The sequence below is a fragment of the Leucopleurus acutus genome, assembly GCF_964270905.1.
Source record: "Leucopleurus acutus genome assembly, chromosome: X".
NCBI classification, from domain to species: Eukaryota; Metazoa; Chordata; class Mammalia; order Artiodactyla; family Delphinidae; genus Leucopleurus; species Leucopleurus acutus.
In genome coordinates, this window is record NC_139148.1 from 38,162,967 (window position 1) to 38,185,960 (window position 22,994).

The 22,994-nt window shown below is 42.3% G+C and overlaps 1 protein-coding gene across 1 annotated transcript in view; it reads left to right on the forward strand.

Annotated features, from left to right (window-relative positions):
- Positions 1-1,130: 1,130 nt before the first annotated feature.
- The window catches only part of MAOA (monoamine oxidase A), a 72,667-nt gene continuing 50,803 nt past the window's right edge, over positions 1,131-22,994 (forward strand). Inside the window, exons 1-2 of the mRNA XM_082864322.1 lie at positions 1,131-1,241; positions 19,350-19,444. Coding sequence (XP_082720448.1) covers positions 1,169-1,241; positions 19,350-19,444 — 168 coding nt within the window. The 5' untranslated portion in view covers positions 1,131-1,168. The remainder of the gene's footprint in view (positions 1,242-19,349; positions 19,445-22,994) is intronic.

Sequence of the window (22,994 nt, forward strand, 5' to 3'; positions counted from 1 at the left end):
CTCCTTCAGCTGCGGCGGGGGTGGCGGCGGCGAGAGCGGGCGCGAGGCACAGCGACAGCGCGCTCCCAGAGTCGGGGACCCCGCTGCGCGGATCTCGAACCCGGCCTCCGCCTTGTGCGCGGCCTCGTCCTCTACGCCCATGTGGAGCATCCATTCAGAGGGGCGGACCGTCTCCCGTCAGTTTTCCAAACCCCTGTCGAACGCGTCCGCAGCGGACGCGGGGTGCTCCCGGAGACACAGCGCGCCCTCCCAACTCAGCCACGCTCCTGGCCTAAGAACTGACACAGACACCAAGGTTGGCCTCTGGGGCTTTGGCGCCCGCCTCCAGACCGACCGGATCCCTACGCCTGCGACCCGCTCGACCACCTCGGACGGAGCCGCCCCAGCCGCTAACTCGGACACCAGCAACCCCCGGGCATCTATACAAGGATCTGTCCCGCCCTCAGTATCCCCCCGATTGTCCCGACGTCGGTCCGCCCCACCCTCAGTACCCGACTCCACCCGGGTATCAATACCAGGAACTTCTGCAACCAAGAACTCCCTCCAAGGGTCGGTACAAGAATCCATCTCGCCCGCGATGCCCAGCTTCCTCAAAATATGGGTACCAGCACCTCCACAACCCAGTAACACTCCCCAAGTGTCACTACTTGGGTTCACCCCGCCCTCAGTATCCGGCTTCCCCTGCGGTTCGGTACGAGGACCTCCTACACCCAGTAGCTCCCCCCAACTGTCAGTACAAGAGTCCAGCCAGGTCTCCATGCCCGACTACCCCCGGCTATCTGCACCAAGATCTGCCCCGCTCTTGGACTCTTCCCGGGAATGGGTACAAGGGTCTGCCCCGACCTCGGTTCTCAGCCCCCACCCCGAGAGGTCGGTACGAGGATCTATCCCACTTTCGGACTCCTCCCGAGTGTCAGTACAAGAGTCCACCCAGCTCTCAGAGCTAGGTTACCCCCGAACATCGGTGGAAGAATCGGCTCCGCCCCCGGGGTCCCCGGGAGTACCAGTACCAGGGTCCGCTCCGCCCTCAGCACCGGGCTCCGCCCGGGTATCGGTGGAGGAATCGGCTCCGCCCTCGGGCTCCCCCCGAGAGTCGGTAGAAAAGTCCGCTCCGCCCTTGGCCGGCCCCACTCCTCTACCCACGACCCGGGAGAGCCTCGACCAGAGCATGGAGAGTCAGGAGAAGGCGAATAGAGCGGGACGCATGTTCGACGTAGTCGTGATAGGAGGCGGCATCTCAGGTCAGTGTGGACCGTAGCGCTAGCCTGAGCGACCCTGGCCGGCCTGGGGTGAGGGACTTGCAGCCGCAAGGTGGCGTTTGGTGGGGGTCTCCCTTGTGCATGCGAGAGTGCAACAGTGGCCGGGCCCCGGATTCTGCGAGGAGGGGGGTGGGGTTGAGCCGGGTTTGCTGGTGGTGTGAACTGGGGGAGGCAGGCACAATAATTTTACTACTACTATGAAATACTAACATTTAATTAGCTCTTGCCGTGCAGTTATATTTAGCAGTTTACGTGGATTTTCTCAATCCTCAGCTGTCCTGTAAGGTGGGTACTTTATTCGTCCCTATTTTACAAAACCTAGAAACGGAGGTAACTCTGCAGATGTCAAATCACCTAACCGGGGAAGTGGCGATGATTTTCTCCCATTTAAGACCCTCACTCCTAATTCCTGAGGTAGCTGCTTTGCCTTACTGATTTCACGCCCTTTGCCCTAAACAGAACATCAGTATACGGATTTTGGTAGTATTGAGTGTTATTTCAGTCCTGCTCTTCTCAAAGCGCTTTTCCTTAGAAAATTTGGTAACTGGAGAGGAAGGAGGAAGAATCTTTTAGGAAAAGGTTTTTTTTTAAACAAAGAAAAAAAGGTGGGGGTGGGGGGAGAGAGGTGGGCTCTTAGTTTTAACCTACTCCAGCCGTTTCTTTTAGAACTTGCAGAAAGTGTAGGGCTTTTATTATCCAAAGGGAATCTCCTTGTGAAGCAGGGGCTGAGGGCAGATAAGGGAATGTCCTGTTTGTGTCTTTCCCCACTGCCTGAATCTTGCCCTGTGATGAGACAGCTGGCAAGCCTGGGTTCCTCTGGTCCTGGCTTGGGTTTGTAGCTGACCAGCTGAGTGATGCATAAGGCTTTCCCATATCTTCCTGGAAACCTCATCATGATTGATATATTAAATTTGTCACTTACGTTGTCATAATTGGTAAAATGTCTGAAATTTAGGAATTGTGTTTCAGCTCTAGCTAGAGTCCCACACTAGTCTGTCCACAACCTGGGAGAATGTTAATCATTTCTGAAATATACCTGCAGGATCTAATTTAGAAAGAGGGAAAAATAAGGTGGGAGGGAGTAAGTAGAGTGCCCCCAAAGTAGCCATTTTTATGTATAATCCTTTTGAGGAGACTCTTTTGGGTGAAGATAGGTTTTGACTTGGCCTGTTTCGGATAACAGTCTTAATCACCAGAGAAGAGATTGGCATGAGCTGTTGCTTTGACAACTCCAGCCAGTGCCAATAAAAACATGCATGTATGTTGGAGCATCAGGAAAGCAGATCCTGGTGGAGAGTACGAAAAAGAAGTACTTCTCTTGTTTCCCTTCATTCATTTATTAGCTTATTTATTCATTCAACAAACACTTGTTGACTGCCTGCAATGAAGTGGACTGGTGTTTCTAAAAGCCTAGTTCTTGTATGCGAGCCTCCTAGAAGCAATGTGATTGTTCATCACTGGAAAATAAATATGATGATAATGTGTTGTGTAAATTGATTAGGAGTTCTGTCTCTATTCCCATCTCTATACCATTCATATTTCACAATTCAGGGTTCTTTCTGGGATTTTATTCTTGTCTTTTTCTTGTTCTGTGTTCCAGTATTCCTTAAGGAGCATTTTGTCTGTTACTTTTTCTCTGCCTGATGACTGGCTCTCTCTCCCTTTCCACACTTCACTCCAAGTAGTTGGTCATGAGCAGAATTGGATTTACCATGTAGCTGATCATGCTAATGGTCTATGGCCTTACAACTGCAGGTCCCTTCTGGTTCTCATTCTAAATAAATAACCAGCTTCATGCTGAATCTTGTATTTTCTTTTTGCATTCTTTTCTTTTTTTTCTTGAAGAGGGCACCCAAATTATATAAGCTTCAGCCTCCTCAAAACCTGGATCTTTCCGTGGTCACTATTAATTATTAATTTGTTCATTTCCACTTGGGGGAAGAAGAGAGCATTTCTTGCACAGTAGTTCACACTCCTATTCCAGAACCCAACTTCCACTTCATCAGTGACAGTGGAACAGGCACTGGGATTCCTTTAATATCATCTCTTATCAGTCAGATTTGATTTTAACACCCAAACTGACCAGAACCATTGCTTCCTGGCTGTGGTGTCTTGCCAGATGGTTCACAACTAAAATGAAAGTAGATGCAAGTCTGGCTTAGGATAAGCCCTGCACACAGACTGGGTGTTTCACGAGCAGGTGAGAGGCATTACTTCTCAAGGGTTCTTGAGCTCAGAAACACCTCATCTTTGTGTGTGCTTAGCAGTATCCCATGAATTACTTAATAGTCCCCATACCAGTTTTAAATGCTTTTGGATATTTCTTCTGTCAGAACTGGCACATTTTAATATGTTACCCACACACTTATAATATATGGCCAATACTTTGCATATGCAATGTTATTCCTATTATATAACAAAATAGCTCCCAGAAGCGTACAAATCCTCAATTCCTCCAAAGCAGTCCATATGAACAGAATTATCTTTCATTTCTTCATAACTATCTCTGCACAAAGAATAGCAGCATCTTAATATATCTCCCTTTTGTCATTAAAAATCATGGAACAGCATGTCTTACAGCCACAAAATCCCTTTTTCCTCCCACTCACCAATTAAGTCATTTTATGTACTCTATTAGTAATTGAGAAGGGAAGCCCCCACCCCACACTCATTTGTAAGTAGTATAATGGTAACTTCAACATGCTCTGGCCCTTATCCATCATCTATCACCAAGTCCTTTTTGAAACTTCTTTCATGCCTTCTGTGACACTATTGGATCCTGAATTTTTATCCCACACTGTTTGCTCCTCTTCTGTTCCTTTCATTGTGCCCATATTCTTGCGACCTTCTACTTTTGAAACGGCCTCGAGGTTCAGCTATTCATCACTTTGGGGCTCTTATGCACTCCCTCTCTTTTTCATTCTAGGGCCTCACCTTTCCCTTTATCTATAGGAAGCTCTTAAGTTTCTAGTTTGAATCCTTTACTTTCTCCCAACTCCTGTCCCATAGCTTATCTGCTCTTGGGTATTTCACACTTGATTGTCTTATTCTTACTTCATATTCAACATGTTCAAAAGCCTCCTTGCCCTCCAACCTAGCTTCTCTTCCTCACTTCCTTGACTCTGTTCTTGGTACCACCATCTTTTCCATCATTTTTGACACATCCTTCTGTTTTATCTCTTACACCCAGTCAACAGATCCTTCTAACTCCTCCTTTGGGCTGTTTCCTCTCTTGTGTCTCCTCCATCCCCCAGACAGAACCTTAACCCCTTCAACTCACCAGGTTATGACCATCTTCCCGGTGGCCACACTTTGGGCTCTCCCTTCATGTCCATCCCAGACTTGATTTTTTTTAAACACTTCTTTCATCACCTTGTTCTGCTCAGGATGTTCAGTAGTATATTGCCAGCCTTTCAAGCTCCACCCACCCCTCCACATATCTAGTCCCACCTTGTTTGACCAGTAGCATTTCCCACCATCCCTAACATAGCTTTAGTCACACTGCTCTCTTGTCTCCAGTGCTACACCATGTTTATTTTGTCCCTCCATTCCTTCCCTGTTTTTGTTTTTTTCCTAACACGGAAGTGCTTCTCTCTGAACATTTACATCCTATCCGTTCTTCAATACCCAATTAACGCTCTTTTCCTTGATTGTTCTGGTTCTCTGGATTTTTCTCTCCTCTTATGGAGCTTGTAATCTATATCTGAGCATTTGAACTTATTTTATGTTCTCTTTCTTGATGTTATTTTAAATATAGCAGTTGAGTCACTGACTTTACATGCTACTTCTTACTCATAAGCTGACACAGATACAACAAGTGACAGAAACCCAGTGGTATAAGATTTTAAAATCTGCTCCTAACTGAGAATTTCTGAATTAGCTCTCTTTAGGGAGAGAGAATAAAAGGAAAAGAGGGGTGGAAAACGCCCACCTCCGGGGGACAGTGCATACTTCAGAGTCTTTGGGCCAAAGGAGTTTTTAAAAGACAGTGTAGTCCAATCACATAAGATTTTAATCCTCTCGACGGCATCTCCTTAGTAATTATCTGGCTGTAACTTTGAACACATCTAGGGAAAGGGAATTCTGTACCCCTCAAAGCAGCTCATTATGGGTAGGGGTGGCCCTGGGGCCTGGACTCGTTCAAGCATTTTGGGAGCCTCTACCGTATGCCAGGCAGTAGCTAGATCACGGGGCAAGAGGTATATAATGAGGGGTAAGAAGTGTCCTTGCCCACAAGGTGCCCCATCCTCTTGCAAGAAGTAATCAAGTGAGAAAATAATTGACATGCATAGAATGAGAGAAATATTAATATTATGAATCTGAAGAAAATGCCAGGACCTTGAGAGGTAAGTATGATTTTAACAGGTAGAGATAAGAGGATGGAAAAAAGACACACCAAACAAGAGAGTATGGATGAGCACAGATACGGAGTCAGGAGGCCCTAAGCCATACATGAGTAGTGTTTAACTTAAACTCATGACAAGAGTTCTACTGGAGGAAAACAGTTGCCTACTGTGCCTCTAGCGATGTGATCCTGGTAGTTGCTGAGATTACCCCAGTGTGCCACCTCTGCCCCACATTTAGCCAGGGCACAGTGAAAACGCTTTCATCATAACACCGGATAGCCCTGGGTGATTAGAATTTTTCCATGTTTTTTTGAAATTAAATTCCAAGTGTCTTGGAGAGAGAGCTTTTTCCAAATAGTGACTAAGCAATAGAACCTCCCTATATTTGTATCCACGAGCTGAGCTCCACTAAAAGAACTGAGAGCATAGCCGCCCGGAACACTGTGCTGTGTAAGAGCAGCTGGGATGGAAGCTTTCTCATCATCGGAGACAGAAAAGCCATTTCGCAAGAAGATTGACTAATGTTCTGAATCCTGCCAGCGAGTCCACAACATACCCCAGTTTCCCTTTTTGCTGAAATACATCACCCTGAAGAATCATTTCTGCTAGGAGTGATTTAGGCATTTTAACTCAGAACTTGGCAATACATACCGTACAGTTTTGTAGTGATTGAGGAAAGCTTACATTAAAAAATATGCCACTTAGTTTCAGTGCCTTGGTTATTTAGGTACTCTGAGGTTCACTGCCAGCTAAGCATGAATTTTCTGCCTTTCAGAACACTTCTTGGCCCTAATTTTGTTTTCTCAAAAATAAGCGAGGGGGGCTTCCCTGGTGGCGCAGTGGTTGAGAGTCTGCCTGCCGATGCAGGGGACACGGGTTCGTGCCCTGGTCTGGGAGGATCCCACATGCCGTGGAGCGGCCGGGCCCGTGAGCCATGGCCGCTGAGTCTGTGCGTCCGGAGCCTGTGCTCTGCAACGGGAGAGGCCACAACAGTGAGAGGCCCGCGTACCGCAAAAAAAAATAAAAAATAAAAAAAAAAATAAAAATAAGCGAGGATTCTTTTACTTTATTAACTTTTAATGTTGAAGAAAGAATACAAGAATTACATTTATTTGGGTTCTGATTCTTTGATATCTTCATAGTTGAATGAGCTTTGGGGTTTATCTGACATTTAATGGGCAGTTTTAGCATTTGGCCAATACTAAGTGATATGAATCTATACATAATACTCAGCTAATGTGAAAAATATATTTAACAATAGATCTAGGGACTTCTCTGGCAGTCCAGCAGTTAAGACTCCATGCTTCCACTGCAGGGGGCATGGGTTCTATCCCTGGTCAGGGAACTAAGATCCCGCAGGCCAAGTGGTGCAGCCCAAAAAGGTAAACAAAACAAAACCCAATAGATCTAAGTATAGTATAATTGTATAAATATAGTATAACTATAGTATAATTGGATCATAGAGACCAATAATTAAGAAAAGGAAATGTGGGAGTCTGTTATTGGCAAATATTGGGTCATACGATCTTTGTACAGGTGTGACATACACATATTTTACATATGATAAATCTTGCCAGTATTTGGTTGCAGGTATACCCAGAAAGACTGAGGTAATATTGTAGTTTCATGTCACATACAGGGGTTTGCAGGAGTGTAGACATCCAATGAGCACTGGTTTGAAGACTACATTTGCATGTATGAGATAGATTTCATAGTGACAGTTACTTTTCATTTTAAATTTGAGTGATTAGAACTGCACAAAATGAATCAAAAGACATCAGTTACATTTTTAAATGTTGTAAGTGTTTGAGACAAGTTGATTGTTAGGACTGCTTTCTCCTTTTATTTGAAAAATGTTTTACAGCTTTACCAGCAATTTGTGTTCTCCTTTGGATAATCTGTTCTTTATTATGTTGTCATCTAGTCTTATGAATTAAGGCAGCTTCAAATCTTTGAACCACAGTTCTGTCAGCTATAAAATTAGAGGTTGGATTAAGTTATGTATGATATATCTTCCAGTATCTTTTTCAGTATAGTTGGCTTCCTAAAGGTCTATGTCTTCAGCTTTCTCTTTTGGACCCTCTCCCCAACACTTTTTCCTTCCATGTTGCATTCTGGAAATGGTTTTCATCATCCATCATACTGACATCCTACACTAACTTAAATCAGGATCTGGGTCTGCCTTACAGGTGCTCATTCACACCTTTTCCATGGCTCTCTGAGCCTTAGTTTAAAAGCCCTTTTCTAGTTGTTGCCAGGCCAAAGGAAAGAAATCCCACTTTACAGCAATATTCAGTTGATTTATTAGGTAGGACTGTCAATAAGAACATAAAAACCAGGTGATAAGCTTTGAGAGTTGAGTTAATTACATATTCACCATGTTCAAGGGTCACAGAATTGCAGCCTATAATAGCTCAAAGGGACCAAAACGGAGGCTCAGGAGGGTCAAATGAATTACCAAATGCCACAGTATTCTTAGTGGCATAACTTGGCCTTGGAATATACCCCACCTCACTTAGGCTTGCTTTATAGGCTCATTCACAGAACTGCAGTAAACTTTTATTATTGTTTTACTTTGAGACTTGATGCTCTAAAAACTAGTGGCTGTTGTTTCACAGTAATTCATATTTTAGACTATATTACATCACATGTTACTGCTTCATGAACTTTTTTTTTTTTTGACCGCCCGGCTTGCAGAACCTTAGTTCCCCGACTAGGGATCGAACCTGTGACCCTGCAGTGGAAGCACGGAGTCCTAACCACTGGACCACCAGGAAATTCCCCTGCTTCATGAACATTTAAATTTAAAAATATTAGGCACCCTATTAGGATGGATGACTTTTATATGAAGAATTTATTTCCTTTTTGAAAAGTCCATTCCTGGTGGTTTTATGACAATGTATAGCAATTATTTTAATAGTTTAGATCAGTGGTTCTTAACCTTTTGGAGCAAATGTCCCTTTGAATATCTGATGAAAGCTATTGGACCTTTTCACCAAAAATAAAAGCATATTTTTATGCATAGACTTATTTTCCCTGCACCAGGCCAACATCTGATATTCTGGAAACCTCTTCATTGTCACTGTCCCTATAATATAAAGATTTGGGGCTGATACTGAGACTCACAGAGTGGTGAAAAATAAGAATTCAAAGGATTTATTGGGTCATTAGACAGTTACCAGTAATGAATATGTAAATAGACAATAATAAAAACAGTCAAGACATCTAGGCTGAAAAATAAGGCACCTCCATTTCCTACCTTAAGACCATGATAAATATAACAGTGAACCTGCCATGTTTTGAAAAGAAAGAATTTGGGGAGACAATATTGGTGAAGAAAATGGAAGGCTGTGGTGGTTGATGTGAGTTTTAAATAGTTTTCTAAGATTGGTGTTTACGGATTTTACGTATTGAATTGAAGCCATCGATATTAAATACACATTTCAATTTACTATGCATTTGTAATTACTTTATAAAGGACATTGGTCATTTAAGGCATCTGACAAAATTCAGACCCAAATGGAGGAGTTAAGTTCTCTTAATTTATGTTAGTCTATTTGTCTCTCCAGTGACCGTTTGAGGCATGGGACCCCTCTATGTAGCAGGGGTTACAACCATGAACCTGAAGTGCCCTTGGTGTTTGAGGTTGGTTCAGGGCTTCAGTGGTGGCACAAAAAGGGAGAAGGAAATGACAGACAGGAAAGGGTTTCATGGAGAAAATAATGCTTGACAGAAGTGCTGTGGATTTTGGATAAATTCTGAAATGTAACAAGGATGACCTTTCAGGTGACTTTTTTTTTTCAGATTAAATGAGTTAGCTGTGGGCTGTGGCTTAAGTGAAAGACCATTTTCTTGCATGTCTGCATGTATTCTTCATTCATTCATTTATTTATTCATTCAATAAATATTGATCGAGCACTCACTATGTGATATGAGCAAAATTTATGGGTTTTGCTTTTTTCCTTCTTTGGGAACATTGCTTCTAAAACTTTAGTATGAACTGTTGTTTGACTGTACATTTTATTTTCCTCGGAGTATTCAGTCCAAGAGTCCAAATGTGCAGTTATGTAAGAATTCTGTTGGTCAGAGATCACTTAACTGAATAATAGAAAATTAACTTAAAGTATTTAATATGTGATGTACACTGTACACATTCATAGGTGGCGATGAACGTCAAAGTTGAAGAAAAATACCACTTTAAGAAATAAACAGGAAGAACTAGGAGAGCCAGCAGAACATAAGCCATAGCTACACTAAAGCTTTGCTTCAACACTTAGCTTGTGCTCTGGGCGTTGTTCACTTGGGACTCTGCCCAGGTGAGTTTATTACTGTAAATATTTGACAGTATTTTAAGAGCCGAAACCAGCTTTCCCAAAGTGTATGTTTTGAGATGTAATTTTTTTTAAGGCAAAAGGTGGAGAAATGCTAAGTTAAACGAATCTCTTCACTGCAGGACTTATCAGAGCCTTTAATATGCCAGTGTGCACCATACACTTCCCAGAAGGAGAAACAGCATATGTCCCAACTTCCATGAACATTGATACTTTTCCCCAGAGCATCTTGAGGACTAGTATTCCATAAAACATTTTGGAAATTGCTTCCTAACCACAGTGCATCCTAGTGTGCAGCATCTGAGGATAGCAGTGTGGAGTGCCCTTGGTGTATTTTCAGTTTCAGTGCAAGAATGGGGCAAATAATGAATTAAGGAGTAATTGCATTCCCTAAGTCGTGTGAGATCCATTTATCTAAAGTGAAGATGAATGCTGAACAATAATCAAATAAATTAGGACTGTCTAGACAACAAGTCTGTTGAATTCAGGGCAAATTGAAGTTAATTGTTAGCTTTTATCTATCTATCATTTGAGACAGTTCTGTCTTTTTAGCTTATCAAAGGGATCAGAAGATTTGGCATTTTCAAAAGCAGGTAATTATTTGTCTGAAAGGAAGCACAAAATACAGATGGATATAGATATAGATAGGTAGATAGATAGATGATAGATAATAAGAATGGCTGTATTGTATGTATGTATGTATCGGGGACAAGTTTGTGTGCACATTGATATTCTCCATTCTCTTTTGCTAAAAAAAGCGTAATACTGGTTCAAAGACCAGAAAATGTACTAGTAGTATTAAGAATCTGCGAATTTACTTGGGCATAAAGGTTTAAATGACCAGACACCCTGTCCTTGTCAGTCTTTCTTAGTTGCTTGAGATAAATATAATCTAAGTAGCATTAGAAATTTCGCCATTGCCCTCATCCAGGTGAGCATGGTTTTCTTTTCTTGGTATGTGGTTCCTCTGTTCATTGCAATGAGTGTTTGAGCACCTGCAACACGGTAGGCTCTATTCTAGGGATGCAAAGGTGTCTAACACATATAACACACTAGTTAAGAGGCAGATCTCTGGGCAAGAGGTCATGTTGCCTTGGACAAGGGCAAAAGGCCACAATGGTTTGGACAAGAGTGGCTAAGATTGCAGTGGTTGGAAGCAGCAGATGTATATAGAGTGCCAGGTGGTGATGTGTGCTAAGAAGAAAAATACAGCAGCTTGTGACAGATGATTATATCACTTGTCCGTATTGAAAGTGGGGTCACTGGACATTTTTCATGAGGAATATGCTACATTTCAAGGTTTGTTCTAATCATTTGTTGTAGAAGGAAAATCAGTAATTGAACTGGAAAGTGTAGCATGAGTCAAATGGACAAATTTCTCTTTTTTCGTAATGTGAGTGTACTTGAAGAAGTAAAGGAAAGAGCCCTTGGTGAGGTAGAGAAGACAGGGGTACAGATTTATAGCCCAGGAAGCAAAGGACCATTTCCTCAAAGACTTTGTTGCTGATATTAATTCCTTCTCCAGGTGTGCTGTGTGGCTTAAATCGTTTCCTATCCCATTTCTGTGGGGATGTAACCATCTCAGGACATTGGAAGCACTGCAGAATCTGTGGAAACAGTTTCCATGGGCAGTGGCTTTAAGAAGCTGGAGCTTGGTTTGAGGTTGCCATGGCAACAGCACTGCTGGCTGGATACATCATCTCACCCAGGCTCTCTCCTGATCTAATAACCAGGATTAACAATTGCCTGAACTCTCATATGAGGTGTGCTTTTAGCAGACTTGGTGTTTTTTTTTTTTAAGCCTCTCTAATAAATCCATTGACCTATTTTACGTTGGTTTCTCTAAAACCCAAATGGTTTAATAGAGAGAAACCAGAAGAGGAATTATATTGTTGGGGTTTTTAAAATAAATTTATTTATTTTATTTATTTATTTTTGGCTGCATTAGGTCTTCATTGCTGGGTGCGGGCTTTCCCTAGTTGCAGAGAGCGGGGGCTACTCTTCGTTGCGGTGCGCGGGCTTCTCATTGTGGTGGCTTCTCTTGTTGCGGAGCACAGGCTCTAGGCGCGGGTTTCAGTAGTTGTGGCTCGCGGTATCTAGAGCGCAGGCTCAGTAGTTGTGGCGCACGGGATTAGTTGCTCCGTGGCACGTGGGATCTTCCCGGACCAGGGCTCGAACCCGTGTCCCCTGCACCGGCAAGCGGATTCTTAACCACTGCACCACCAGGGAAGCCCATATTGTTTTGTTTTGTTTTGTTTTGTTTTTTGCGGTACGCGGGCCTCTCACTGTTGTGGCCTCTCCTGTTGCAGAGCACAGGCTCTGGACGCGCAGGCTCAGCGGCCATGGCTCACGGGCCCAGCTGCTCCGCAGCATGCGGGATCTTCCCAGACCGGGGCACGAACCCGTGTCCCCTGCATCGGCAGGCGGACTCACAACCACTGCGCCACCAGGGAAGCCCATGTTTTAAACTCATTATCCCTATTTAAAATACTTAATTGCAAAGTGATTAAAGTTTCTCTTGTGCCATAATCTGCTATTTTCCCTTTTTCAGGTTTTTGCATTTTGAAAGTGATCAGATCCTTATGTACATAATAGGGCTTTAACAAACTCTGTGCATTTAGCTTCTCCAGGCTCTCTACTGTCACAGAAAACCACAGGACATTTGGGAGTTTGGGGTTCTTTTCCTCCTAATGGGCTCAGTTTGCCATGATTTGGGAGAGGAAGAGCTCTTGGTGCAGCGGCAGGGATATTTTGCCAGTGCCCGCTTAGACCTCTTCCTTCAAACACACCCATGGGAGATTCACAGGCTAGACACTAGGACACTTGAGAGTCTAGGACACCAATGAATCTCATACACTTGCTGATCTAATAGACTCTCTCCCAGACTTGAGACTTGACCTGAGGCCAGGAGTCTATAGGTCTGACAGTGTGTGTTGGAGCCAGCTTCTACTGTCATGAAAGGACTGATCCTGATTGAACACTTCTCTTCCCAGTTTCACGGTCAATGATATCACATTGGTAGTAATCACACTGGTGATTTTGAATCAGCCATGTGGAGAGTGTATATACACCATGGAAACCCAAATGCTGCAAATCAGGAGTCCCCTCCATCCCCTGAGGCCAGGGACGGTTGTTAACCATTTACCAGCAAGCCCCTGTCTTGGAGGTGGGGAGGGGTGCCAAGAGAGGTGGGTGGGAAGCAGGCTTCTTCTATTGTCCTAGATTCTATGTGGCCATTAAATGATAGAAAATGAATGACAGGAAGAGCTGTAATGCACAATGCTCTCAGCTTTGGCTAATCTATATTTCTTTGGAACAAGATGAAATAGGTTTAATATGAGATTTTCTCTTTTCATAACAAATATTTGATTTGAAAGTAAAAAAATAATTGATTATAAAATCTGTTGTTTTTTTTTTTTTTTGCGGTACGCGGGCCTCTCACTGTTGTGGCCTCTCCCGCCGCGGGGCACAGGCTCCGGACGCGCAGGCCCAGCGGCCACGGCCCACGGGCCCAGCCGCTCCGCGGCATGCGGGATCCCCCCGGACTGGGGCACGAACCCGCGTCCCCTGCATCGTCAGGCGGACTCTCAACCACTGCGCCACCAGGGAAGCCCCTAAAATCTGTTTTTTAGTAGCTGCTTTGTATTTGGTGACTTACCTTCAGACTTAAAAACCTTTTCTTAAAAAAACAAAACAAAACAAAAAAAACCTTTTCTTTTCTAACAATTTTATCCCATTTACCAAAAAAAAAAGACAGGCTTTTATTTATTTATTTTGAAATTTATGTCAAAAGCCCTTAAACTAATCTGTAGAGTTGACATACGATTTTTTTTCCATAAGTGATTACTGAATTTTGTAGTGAGGGGAGGGTAGGATGCATAGTGATACACACAATAATAACAAAAAAGAATTAAGGAATATAATTCAAGATGCCTGATTCAAGATGTAAGCAGACATTATCTTAGGTTTTTTTTTTTTTTCCATTCGAATCAACAGACAGCCACAGTCAATATATTAGAAAAAGCCTTTCTGGACTGCAAGTGTTTGCCTGTGCTTTATTTATGACTTACTGAGTTATTTATTCAAAATTAGTTATTAGTTATTATTCAAAAATAACTTTTTCTAATGGCATCTTGATTGTTTTTCCATATTCTGTATTTTCTAGCTTTAAATTACCATGGAGGTTCCTTATCAGAGTCTTCTTCACAATAAACATGCAAACTGAAACGGTACCCCCCCAATTTATTCAGCATCTTAAAAAAATATTTTTCTAAATGACTTAAATCTTCCCCCTTCAAATTCCAAGACCTTTTGGAAACCATTTTTCTGGAATCCCTTTTAAATGTTTTAAACATGTTCCTTATTTCTCAAACTAAGAGCTTAAACTTTCCTTGCCAGGATAGGGCCAATCATTTTCCTGTAATGCAGAGCAACCATTTTTTTTTCAGCTTTTTGTTTGTTATTTTGGGAATTTTTTTAAACATCTTTATTGGAGTATAATTGCTTTACATGGTGTGTTAGTTTCTGCTGTATAACAAAGTGAATCAGTTATACATATACATATGTCCCCATATCTCTTCCCTCTTGCGTCTTCCTCCCTCCCACCCTCCCTATCCCACCCCTCGAGGTGGTCACAAAGCACCAAGCTGATCTCCCTGTGCTGTGTGGCTGCTTCCCACTAGCTATCCATTTTACATTTGGTAGTGTATATATGTCCATGCCACTCTCTCACTTCGTCCCAGCTTACCCTTCCCCCTCCCCATGTCCTCAAGTCCATTCTCTAAAACGTCTGTGTTTTTACTCCTGTCCTGCCCCTAGATTCTTCAGAACCATTTTTTTTTTTAGAATCCATATATATATGTTAGCATACAGTATTTGTTTTTCTCTTTCTGACTTACTTCACTCTGTATGACAGACTCTAGGTCCATCCACCTTTTAAATTTTGTTTATATCCTTAAATGCCAAAGTGCGAAACGACCTTTGTCACTGGTGTGCTCATTTGTCCTGGCTCAGCTAGCCCTGCTTCCCTCCCCTCCTTTAGCCTCTGGAGTAGTGTTTATTTACTATTGGCACTGAACCCCACTCACCAAACTTGTTGAGAATTACACACTAGATTCAATTTTATTAAGACTTCAGCCTTATAAGTGAGGGTGTAAGAAGTAAAAATTTTCACTTTTCAGGAGACTTTGTTGTGGGCATATCAAGCACTTGGTATCCTTATCTGGAATATGGGGTAATGAAATCTATTCTGAAGAATGGTTGTGAGAGGCAACAGGAAAGGCACCTGAAATTGATCTGTAGGATGTAAAGTGCTAAACCAACTGCCAGGCTGCCTCTGGGGGCTGGACAGCTGCAGGTCCCACTGCTGCTGGAATTCAGAGCCACCTCTGCTTCTCTTTAGAAGAGGAGCTACTCGAGTAATTCTAGCAAACCCAAGGGTGTTTTTATCTATCTAATTGGTTTATGGTTAGATTGACTAAGGGGAACTGGGAAGAAATTCAACTTTTTGCATCTTGAGTTTCTCTGCTTTTAAATACAGAGTGGTGCTTTGAGCCTAAAAATTATTCAAATCTTTTGACCTAGTAATCTCTGTTCTAAGACTTAATCCTACAGAAATAGTCAGATATAACAACAAAGATTTATGCATAAACATGTTTTTCATTACACCTTCATCCTTTTTTTTATGATGGTCAGCAGAAGAAGCCTTTGGCAGTGTCCCAGAAAGCACATTGCACCAAGGTTTGCGGACATTAGTTTGCATTTATTTAAACTGTCACGGGATGCCTTTCTTTGTGAGCAGATTCCAAATATTCGTTGCACACCTAAATCTTGGGTGGATGTCAGCAGTGTAAGGGTACACTGTACTTGAAGGAGTCAAAAATACGTACAAACATTAGCAGACAGCAGTGCTGGATATTATGGTATAGCCTCCCTGCATTTTAGATCTTACAGACCCAAACTCATCCTTGACTCTGGCTATGTATATTTCATACCATTCTGTGTATGAACAAACTACTGTTGTCAGTCTGGCTTCTCTGAGAGCAGACGTCAAGACATAACTAGCCATGTAAGAGGTTTATTGTAGGAAAAACTGGTGAAGAAAGGAGAAAGAGAGCAGGAGGGGGCGAGTTGTTTTAAAAAACAAATAAACAGAAAAACCCAGGGTACTCCTGTATAAATCCTATAATCTAGATTTTGTTGATTGCATCCCAGTGGTATTATTTAACATGTTTTTCTGGCCCCTAAGTATCAGATCTAGAGGCTGGATCACATTAGAATTTAGATTGTTTGCTCCTTCCCTTTCTCCCCACCCTCCCTCCCTTCCTTCCTTCCTTCCTTCTTTCTAACTACTTCATACATGGTGGTATGTGCTTCCATTAAGAGGCAAGTAACATCTGGTTATCTCTTTTTTTTGTCATGTTAGCAGCTGTTGACAATCATTGCACCAGATCTATTAATTCATTAGGGGTTGCAAAATGCTGATGTTCTAATTATTCCTGTCTTCACTTATTAGCTAGCATACTTTTATACAGCGAAACCTCCCTTTGTTAGCTATTTGGTTGCCTTGAGGTTTGGTGCAAATAAGGAGGGTAGAATGAATGCCAAATTCTTTTTTGTTTTTTGGGGGTTTTTTGTTCTTTTGCGGTACGCAGGCCTCTCACTGTTGTGGCCTCTCCCGTTGCGGAGCACAGGCTCCGGACGCGCAGGCTCAGCGGCCATGGCTCACGGGCCCAGCCGCTCTGCGGCATGTGGGATCTTCGCGGACCGGGGCACGAATCCGTGCCCCCTGCATCGGCAGGCGGACTCTCAACCACTGCGCCACCAGGGAAACCCCTTTTTTGTTTTTTTAAATGATAAGTTTGTTCCTTAGCATTCTCCAAAGGTGACCAATGAGAGGTTTTGTTTGTTTGTTTAGTATTATTATGAGTGGATTTAAGCCATTGCCTTTGTTATTATTTATTTATTTATTTTTGGCTGCGTTTGCGCGCGGGCTTTCTCTAGTTGCAGCCAGTGGGGGCTACTCTTTGTTGAGGTGCGTGGGATTCTCATTGCGGTGGCTTCTCTTGTTGCGGAGCACGGACTCTAGGCACACGGGCTTCAGTAGCTGTGGCACGCGGGCTCTGTAGTTGTGGCTCACGGGCTCTAGAGTGCAGGCTCAGTAGTTTTGGCACACAGGCTTAGTTGCTCCGCGACATGTGGGATCTTCCCAGACCAGGGCTCAAACCCGAGTCCCCTGCATTGGTAGGTGGATTCTTAACCACTGTGCCACCAGGGAAGTCCTTGTTATTTTTACTTGATACTCAAATTGTTCCATCTCTAGCCAGTGGGAGTTCACCTAGGTAGGTTTCTGAGCCTTTTTGTCACACTCCTCGTGGTCTCTGTTAGCCTCCTTGCTTTCTGGTGACTTGAGGTTCCAGACCCATCTTGTACATTTCCTGCCCTAAATTTGCACTTAATTTCATTGTTCTTTCATCTAAATTTCCTGATCTCCAGGCCCAAAACCCTGGATCTCAGTGACAGCAGCCTGATTACTCATTTGCTTTATTCTACATTACATACATAATGGCCTCAAAATAATAGTTCTAATCCTAGCACCCACAAAATGATTACTGAACAAAATGTTTGCAGCTCTTTTTTGTCTTTAGGATATATACCATTAGAGCTGTCAAGTTACTGAGTTTTAAAATCACTAAGAATAGTTCCTCTCCTCAACCACTGGTATACATATTTAGGTATCATTTGTATCATTTTACTAAACTTATCCCTGGTGTCATTCTTATTTCTCTTTCACCCTAATATTCTAACATTTTTTTCTCCTTGAAGTATGTTTATCTGTGTAGTCTGCTTCATATTTTTTGTAATAGGAGGATAAAGATAACTAGGTATAAGATAGCATTTGAAGTGCAAAAATGTATTGATAGATTTAAAAATGTGTATACAGACATTTATTGCCTTACTCTGTGAGCTGAGAAGTCCCAGAAGCAATGATAGCCCAGTAGTGATGGGCACACCTAGAGCCCAGATCTTGATTTCTAATACTGTTCTCCAATAAAAGGAACCAAGGCTCACTGAAGAAATAGCTGATTGTAGGGCTGGGCAGAGAAAGACAAGATGAGCCTGGAACATCTCTTAATGCCAGAAAGTAAGGAAGTGCTCAAACACACGCATACACACATAATGATGCAGGTACATCCGAGGGACACAAGAGCTTCCCAGTGACCAAAGCCGAAACAATTTGAGCAACAAAATAAATAACATAGTATTGGACTATAACCCAAAGTATAAAACAACTATGTATGACTCCATAAGGATATGTCAGTGGTTAAGTAAATAAATAAATGGGAGAGAAGAGGCAAATCTCCTGTGCAGATGAAATTCAAATCATTTATGTCAATACTCCACCCTCAAGGAAGTAGGACATACCTCCCTACTTCTTAAGTGCAGGCTGTACAGACTTCCTTCCAAAGAGTATAGCATGGAAGGGGAAAAAAAGAATAACTTTACAGTGGAGAAACCTGGCAAACATTACCTTAGCCAGGTGAACAAGATTAACATCAGTGATAAGTCATGTTGATAGCATGCACCCTTGATATAATGTTAATCCACAACACTTTCCTCTACTTTTCTGGTATTACTATACTTTTGTTTGCTTGTGTTTTGCCTTTTTTGGGCTGTACTGTGTGGCTTGCGGGATCTTAGTTCCCTGACCAGGGATTGAACCAGGGCGACGGCAGTGAAAGAACCAAGTCCTAACCACTGGACTGCCAGGGGTTTCCCTTACTATACTGGGTTTAAAAATCTATCTTTTATGAAGGTTTTTGTTTATGAGTGAAAGCCTGTACTCAGCTTTGAGCCAATAAATAAAGTATGAAACATGGTTCCTGCCTTTGGTAACTTTTAATCTAGCGGGGAAAACATGATATAGCAAGCATGTAACCCAGGTATAAATGATAGGAGGTCATTATAGGGGGGGTTTAAATTGAGAAAAGCACAGAGATACTGGGGGCTGGTGTAAGCCAGGGGGAATTTCCAGGAAAACATACTTCTGTTTATACAATCAGGATTTCTAGAAGAGTGGCGTGATAAGGGTTGATTTAGGGGTTCAACAAATTCCCTTACATATGATTATCACCAAAACCCCCAAAATATATTTTTTAAATTATTACATTTTTTCAACCAACCTTATGATAGATAATAAAATTAACTTATGATAGATAATGTAATATATGCTAGATTATAAAATTGGTGGCTCAGTTCATCACAGTGTGCTCAGAATTTATTAGATACCACAGTCAATGAATTGTGTCTGATGCCTGCATTTATATTATATGTAGACCTGTTTAAATGTTGAATGTTTCACGTGTAGGTGTTAATATGTTCCTCGACTTTGTTTTCCTTTTTTTTCCTTTTAGGATTATCTGCCGCCAAACTCTTAGCAGAACATGAAGTTAATGTTTTGGTTTTAGAAGCCCGGGACAGAGTTGGAGGAAGAACATACACAGTGAGGGTAAATGATTTTAATACTTAACCTATAAAATCTCACACAAACTAGAGATGGGGGTCACTGCAAGTCACAGAGCTGGAGGAAATCTCAAGAGTTTATGCAGTTAAGCCGTTGGTCCTCCATAACCCTAAACTACTGCATTAAATAAGTATCTGTTCTTTTCAACAAGCACCCACCAAAGAGTGACAGCTTCTGACCTTCAGTAGCTTACATTCTAGTGAAGAAAACAAACGTGAACAAATAACTTCAATACAGCGTCATCATTTCCATACTAGAGACCTAAATAGAGTATATAGCGTCTCAGGTGAGGTTACATTTGGGCTGGACTTGAAGTGACTGTACGTTCACCACACACACACACACACACACACACACAGACATACACACACAGTATAGGTTCCTTATTTATTTATCCAAGAATACACCACTTAAAAAAGTGTGACCACAGTAAGCAGAGGCAAATGTAGCATATTTCTGTGTCGCTTTTTCCTTAGTCCTTGTTCCCTAAGAGGTGTGCTGCTCCGGTGGGGTCAGCTAGACATAAGGAAGCCCAGTTCTTGCTACATCACTGCCTTTTTATACTTGGGCTTACATCACCGTTTTGGAAAAATGCATGCTAAGTGGTGTTTACTACTATTTGAAGAAATGGTTGCAGGATGTTCAAATCTGGAACTGATGAAAGTACACAGGGAAGGAGGTACGGTAGAAAGGAAGTACGGACAAAGATGGAAGTTTGGGAAACATGCAGATTTAAAGGGGGTGCAGAGGCAGAGGAGCCAGAGAGAAGCAGTGGAAGCTGGGGAGGAAGACCAGATTAGGGCAGTGCCATGAAAATCAGCAGAGGAAAGAGAAGGGGTGATACATCGAATCAGATGCCAGGCGCATTTGAGTAGGGGCCCTTGTGTTTGGCATTTAGAAGGTCACTAATGAGCCCCCTTGCTAGAGCACAGAAACAGAGCGCTAAAGGCTGGAGATTGGCAGTAAGGACAAAACCAGACTGTTGAAGTGACTGGAAGGAGAGGAAGCCTCTATCTAATTAGGAGACGTGTCAGATTTATAACAGAATGGCTTATGCAGTGATAATAACAATGGGTTAAGCAATACAAACATTCAGTTATTTTACATAAGAAGAAGTCTGGTGGTAGGTAGTCCAGCCTGGGCCCGGGGTTCAGCTTTGTCATCGAATCTTTAGGCTCTTTCTGTCTTTCTGCTCAGCCATTCTTTTCCTGTTGGCTTATTGCCTAATGGTAACCAGATGGCTGCAGCATCTGTCAGCATCAAGTTCTCATTCAAGGCAGGAAAGAGCGTGAAGAGGCGGCCCCAGTCTTATCTGCAACAAAGCCTTTCCTTTACCAGAAGACCCCAGCAGACATTTGCTTTATAGTCTCATTGGCTAGGTTCGGGGCACACAGCTACCCTGAGCTGCTAGGGAGCCTGGGAAAGCAAGTCTTTAACATTTCCAGGCTGCATAATAGAAGCAGGCATGGGAAAGGGGGAATATAAATGGATATGAAATAGCCAACCAACATCTGAACTAGGATATTGTACCAGCCGTTTCAGTCACACCAAGCCAAGCTCCCCTTCTGTCATTCACTTTCTGCCTTTTTAGATGTACAGGGATGTATCATAAGCCTATTTTTACCTTGCTCAGCTCTAAGAGTACCCTACAGCCTTGCTACTCAAAGTAACCTGTGGGCCAGCAGCCTCGGAATCACCCTGGAACTTGATAGAAATGCAGAATCTCAGGTCCTGTCCCAGACCTGCTGAATCTGACTCTGCATTTTGATAAGATCCGTAGGGGATGCTACAGAAGTGCTGCTCTTTGGTGTATGCTCGCTTGCTTTAAATTAATGTGAATCCAGATTAATTGCATTTGGAGAATTTGAGTACCTCCTCAGATGTAGTCCTCTGAGAGGCTATTGGTCTGGGAGTGAGGAGACTGGGATTCTGGCCCCTGTACTGGCCCGACACACTGTCATACCTTGGGTAAGTACTATTAGCACTTTACATGTCACTTTTCTCATCTGGGCAGTGAGATACAATCTAAATGTACTTGAAGCTCCCTCCAACTTCAAGTTCTAATGGAAGGCAATGTGTTGTAGTGCAAAAGAAAGATTGCATATTCTGCCTGTACCAGCTTGTTACATATGATTCTTCTGTCATTTTCTGAAAAACATTCCTTTATTTTGGAGATAGGTATTAAGTTGTCCCTTTGCCCTACTTTTCTTATCTCTAAAACCTTTTGGTTATTAAATAGGAGCATCCGTCGTGTTACGGATTTTTCAGTTAAGAACAAGTTTCTTTGTACAAGGGAAATGAGAATTCCAACATGCTTATCCCCATCTATGTTATTGTCCCAGGCTGCTTTTTCATGCTACATCATTTATATATGTCAGCACCATACAGGAACTATTGCGTATTAGGCATCATATTAAAATTCCCTTTAGGTATGTGAGAGAGGAACTCTGAAATGCTTAGAAAGTAGGACTTGACATCTATAAGATTTCAAATAAATAGAAGGGAAAAGGGGGGGGGCTTTACAAAGCAGGGACAGAAATGGTATTTAATCAGAAACTGAATTTAATATTCTTACAGTTGCTTCTACTAGCACAATCAATTAGGATTTAGGGAGGAGATGCCATAAAAATTACTCTGGATCTTTAAGTATCGACATGCCAAATTTGATATTGTCACCTGGCAACTGTTCAGATAGATCTATTTGTTCAGAACTTCCCAGTTTTTCCTAGTGTGATTCCCCCATAATTTTTCAGGACCAAATTAATTAAGTTGAAATGCCTGCAAGGCTACCACAGGGTTGGTGTATTTGTTTCCTAATATAGTTGCGTGTTTGTGGCCTCTTCAAAGGCTGAATAATGAGATCAAATGCAAGATCCTAAAGACTGAGGGGCAACATAGCAGAATATGGTATTACAGTTCCAGTATCTTCATGCTGAATCTGGGACACCTCCTTTCAAATGTTTCGACTTTGTAAAGAAGCATTCTGTAAAACGCCTCATGCTTTTTACTACTTCACTTAGGATTATTTACTTTAAATAGTGTCTGTGTTCTAAAGACATCTTTTTTGGAAACTCCCAAGAATTCGGTTACTGTCTTTGTTAAATTTTATTGGAATACTGACTTCAGTTTTGCGCTTCCTGTCTTAAAAAGGATGTTGGAGACTAGAGAAGGTTTGGAGCACAACACCAATAGTTAGTAAAAGGGAAAGTTAGGATTATATGAGGGACAGATGAAAGAAGTCAAAGGAACAGATCACTTCTGGTATTATGGCAGAGTGGAAGCCTGATTGACTCTCCCTCTTAAAATAAAATGCTGAATAAAATATACTGTGCTGCCCTGAAGTTAGAAGTTTGCAGATCTCCTGGATGTTGAACAGACATCTCAAACTTCACACATCCAAACTGAGTTTCTTTTCTTCTTCATCAAGAACGCTATTCTAGGGACTTCCCTGGTGGTCCAGTGGTTAAGACTCTGCACTTCCACTGCAGGGGGCACGGGTTCGATCCCTGGTCGGGGAACTAAGATCCCACATGCC